We start from the raw sequence: 4,947 nt of genomic DNA, 5'->3' as shown, positions 1-4,947 counted from the left end.
GAACTGTCACAATAGCCATGGTTGGCATTATTTTTAAAGAAAGACTTGACTTTTACTGAAAAGGGTGGCAACACCCAAATCAGACAAATAAAATCACCAATCTTTAGTGGTATGTACTGTACAACATTGCAGTTAGTTTAGGCTTTATTTGCTCCGGTTTTGAGATACCTGGTTCTGAGATTTCGGCTTCTACCTCCAAACTGTGACAGTGAATGGGTTTTAATTTGTGACACTCACAGAAATATTCAAATTAGCTATTTTAACATTTCCTTTTAGAAGCAATGTCCCTGTTAGTCTGAATACAACACTGAGAACCTATTGCAGACATATGGAGTGTTTTTGATAGAACACTAGAAGTAAATTAGAAGATATATTTCAGAGTTTGGAGACCTGACCCTTTAAACCAACCTGTTTACATACATGGTAACACAAATCTACCAAGGTAAAAGAAAATTAACCAACATTAGCAGAGCAGGCCAGTGGCCTGGGGTTGTGATTCTGCATGAAAGGTCACACCTTACTTCAGACACACCAGTCAGAGGGGCAAATGGAGACAAATGGAAATTCCTAACATCTGTGCCTTTTCACTGCTCAGCCTTGCAGACCCAATTCCTGACCTTTACTGAAAGGAGGGCAGCAGTTGTAGAGAGACCTGAGGATAAAGAGGTTTGATAAGGAGACTTTCCAACAGCCACGTCCTCTTGAATAACAGCCTTACATAAGAATGAACACCAGTCCTAACAGAGAAAACTTGACTATCTCATGTAAACCTGCAGAATCAGACAAGATTCTACCACGAGTGTCAGCAAACTAAACACACACGGCAAGACTACATTCCTAATTTTAATATTAACAACAACTACTAACTTCCTGAACAACACAAGTGAAGCATCAGACTTGGCATATAGTGCAGTAAATACACAAAACTGCAGCTGCTATTCTTGTTTTTCACTTGATGGGTATTTGATAGATGACTCCAGTATTTGTAGATCCCATATGGTCAAATATGAGGCCGTGCCCTCAGTATTTTAGGTATTTTGTTTTTAGAATTTAGGGGTTAGTAACCTGTTGGGATTTTAGATTCTACAATTAAACACTTGGAATTTTGATTACAATATCTGTAGATTCTATGTAATTGAGTGCTGTAGTAGTGAGTCCTGAGTAAGTATTTTTCCACTTCCATTTCCTTCACCCTGAAGTCTATGAGTTTTTTTTGAATAGGTCTTTGGTTAGACGCCTGAAATAAGGTCTGTGGTTAACACAAGGCCAATACATTTCCACGTTTTGTTGTATGACATAAAATACACCAGTACATACTGCACTTGTGATTTTTGATGCTTTTATGTCTTAAAAAAGGCAGCTGCTAACAAGTGGCTATATGAGACTACAGAGGTTGTTAGTGGACATTAAATGTCATCCCACCAAATACAAAGACTCATGTACTCACTAGTCCACCTTTACAACCTCATTGTGTTTAAACTCGTGCACTTGCAAACTGTTGTTACTGACACAGCCATGATCACTAGCTAGATCAGATCACGCTAAGAGCAAAGGATTTTGTAAAGGAGGTAAGCACAATAAATCAAATTGCACGTTGGAAGGCGTGGTGGTGACCGTTTATAGCCTAACAACAGCTCTTCACTTCTGGTAATTATATTTGGGCTTCAAAAATCGAAAAGGTTGTGGTCACTTGTGAAGATTATTTTGCTGAACATGTAATGTGTTTTATTTGTCACAGAGTTTATTTTCTGCAATAATCTAAAAGCTTTAGAAAAATACCCACTGGGTCTTTGTCGAGGGAACCAGGGCAGTTTTAACTTCTTGGTTGGCCTACAAAAGTACGCCATCCCTGCAATGCTCGGTTTGGCTTTTTTAGCCAACTCACTGAGGCCTGTGGCAACTAAAAAAACTCACCAAAGGTTTTTCTAGGAAACACAGAGAAAACTGGATTTACTAAATTTTGATATTTATGATGGGACATAAAACAGACGCTTTACTAAATTAAATCAACTTAAACATCAACATAGAGCCGTGACCTCAGCATTTCTAAAGTACCACCATACATACACACACAAAAAAAAAAATGCATACACACAGTGCTAGTTCCGACTGCCTAAAATTTGCATGGGGCAAAAGAGTGTTAATGCATCTTGATGATGTCATAACAAGATAAATTTCATTTTCCACCTGTTACAAGCCTGTTACAATTGTAATATTGCGGGCCCCAAAGCATTATATCCCAACAGTATAAAGATATAACTACTTGTGAAGTGCTTATTCACATTTCCTTTATTCTGTGAGCTGCCAGAATTATTGGGAGGTAAATGTGAATGGAGGCTGCATTCATGTGTGTGCTGGCTTATATAAGCATTTAGTGAACAAAGATCAAACGAGATAATAGGAGGATAAAGATCTGCAAATGGTAATGAGGGAAAATATCTGAAGAGCTTCTGATGATCATTTAACGCTGAGATGTTTGTGCTGAAGGTTCAGTGACAGATCTTTCAGTTTGATACAAAGAGGTCAGCTCACACACAGCTTTGTGTGTTTGTGTGTCCGATAAAGACAAAGAGTGATGAATCTGCATTCATCCACCTGCTTCAGGATTTTGTAATAGTGCTACACCTGCAGTATCAGCTCTGGTACTTACGCCTACTCTCATAGATAGCCCTGGACTTCTCATAAAGGTCATAGGGGTCTGGTTTAGCAAGAGCCAAGGCCTCGGAGGCTGAGTCTGGGACCAAGGCCCTGTGAAGATGATGTGTTGGAAAGGGGGCGCTGTGGGAAATAACGGGGACCGACAGGCTGGTCTGGGCAGGGTTGCTCTGGGCCTGCTGGGACTCCCACTGCTCCAGGACCTGTAAAGCACAGCGGCATGAGGGGTCAGTATTTCCCTTCCAGCTTTCGCACTTGTGACTCTTGACTCTAGCTCCTGACAACAAGACTGAAGCAGAGTTTAACTGAATGAGTTCTGACCATTGACTAAGCCTGTCAAGATTTCTGTTCTCACACAGCACACATGCAGCTTACGATGACAACAGAGGCAGATTTGTAGTAATTTTCAAAACAGTGGGTTTTCCACTGCAAATAGGAAGGAAGACAAACGTCGTTTCTCATTTCCAGAAGAGGACCCTCGACTTTATGAACTGAAATGATGACTGTTGCTAGATAATTTGATCAGCTGTAGCTGATAAAAGACAAGATAATGATTATGCAAAAGCTGATGATTGATAGATTAGTACCGATAGATTGATAGAACAACACTGATCTGATTTCAGGCTAGTCCTGTTATTTTAGTACAGTAAAAATGTTTTTGTTATTCTGACACAGTCCTTGAATGAAAATTTACAAATAGAAAACATCTTTAGGAAAGCAGCACAGTGGATTACAGCAGATATTCTGCTTTGGTGTTTTTTTCAATAGTATGCCTTCATTTTAGAATGGAAAATGATTAAATAATATGTCATAATCAATAAGCTTGGCAAATGTGATGCTATCTAGCTTATGTTAACCCACATTGCCTGGAGTGTAAACTTCAAATCAATTAAAGTTTTACTTGTACTCTAAACTCGTGCACTGCATATACACTGACTAGCTTAATACTGTTGGTAGTAGGTACTGCAGTTAACTAGTTAGCTGGGGATGGTGGGGTTATAAGTTTAATTCATCAATTAGACTTCTGCTCCTGTGTTTTTGGAAAAGAGTCTAAAATTATGACACCATCCTCTGAACACTAGAAAGTGAGCATCACTCTAATTAGAGCTCTGTGCATGCACAGTTTCAGCATGTGAAGGAGTCCAAATCTTGACAGGCTGGCTGTGCCTAGTTATAGCTGATAAGCTACGACAGTCGCTGTCTGGGGGTGGGGTTTAGCAAATGGTCACTTTCAGCTGGACACACAGGAAGCCAGATAGTTAGTGAGGTTAGTAGCTGAAACAAGCAGTAGCTTCTGTTTGCCATTTGGATCACGGTGTGTATCAATAATGTGTTTACAGAGAGGAAAACATAACAGTGTGATGAACACATACTGCAAATGTGACCTATTTTTGAAGGGGAGTTTAAAGATGACTGTAAATCTGGTACCCCATTATTATAAAAAGATGGCCATTTACAAATTATTTTATTGTCCAGTACTGGCTACTGTGTTTTGGTATATAGCATATTGCACCACATTTGCCACTTGAAGACACATTTTACAAATGTCCTGTCAAGTGTCTGAGGTGACACCGTCAGTTTTGGCAACACCAGTCTGTCAGAGTGTCAGCGCTGATGTGTCAGATACACCGCGCTGTTTGAGTCACGGCACGATGCCAAGCAGATAACCAAGATGACATGTTGACGTGTCAACAGTGTGAGAGAGGGATCCAGAGGGAGCAAACTTTTTGGACCTGAAACGGCGAGACCGGCTGTATATGGCATACTTTAATATGGACAACCAGAAGGCAGCAGGTGTACAAAGAAAAAAAACTCCAGGCCAGAATCAAAAGTGTCACTACTGTTCGTGGTTTCTGTCATTTCTGAGAAGTATGTCTGCATAGGCCAGGCTGCTGAGACTGGGAACTATGGCCAGGATTAGGCTACTGCATCCTCATCTCTCTTTCACTCCCTGCATCTCTTTCTGTCTGTTCCATTAAGACTTGGAAATAGGCACACTGGCTGTAATCTAGTCAGTCAGATAAATGGAGAACACTGCAGGCAGGTCACCCTTCTAAGACTGGGTTATTGAATAAAAACACTTGCACATGCTCCAACATTAAGTAGCTGTTGCCTACAATACTGGCTGGATTAGACAGACAAATCCTGATAAGCTCATTTGGAAATGAAACTCTCTGAGCTGCAGGCTGAGCCTTCACTCGACCGTAGGTAAACATGACAAATAGGCGATTCCCTTATTAGTCAAATTCAACCATATTTTATTCTCTGAGCTGCAGAAATCTTCCTGTAACA

At 40.3% G+C, this 4,947-nt stretch overlaps 1 protein-coding gene across 12 annotated transcripts in view; it reads right to left on the bottom strand.

Annotated features, from left to right (window-relative positions):
• Positions 1–4,947, bottom strand: part of magi2a (membrane associated guanylate kinase, WW and PDZ domain containing 2a) — a 201,103-nt gene that overhangs the window by 20,586 nt on the left and 175,570 nt on the right. For 10 of the 12 annotated variants that reach the window (XM_020616782.1, XM_020616784.1, XM_020616783.1 and 7 more), the window contains exon 12: positions 2,651–2,858. The exons of the other annotated variants lie outside the window; for them this stretch is intronic. In XM_020616782.1, the coding sequence (XP_020472438.1) occupies positions 2,651–2,858 (208 nt within the window). The remainder of the gene's footprint in view (positions 1–2,650; positions 2,859–4,947) is intronic. 12 annotated transcript variants of the gene reach the window in all.

The sequence above is a fragment of the Monopterus albus genome, unplaced genomic scaffold, assembly GCF_001952655.1.
Source record: "Monopterus albus unplaced genomic scaffold, M_albus_1.0 scaffold178.1, whole genome shotgun sequence".
Taxonomy (NCBI): domain Eukaryota; kingdom Metazoa; phylum Chordata; class Actinopteri; order Synbranchiformes; family Synbranchidae; genus Monopterus; species Monopterus albus.
This window is presented reverse-complemented; position numbering and strand designations above follow the sequence as displayed.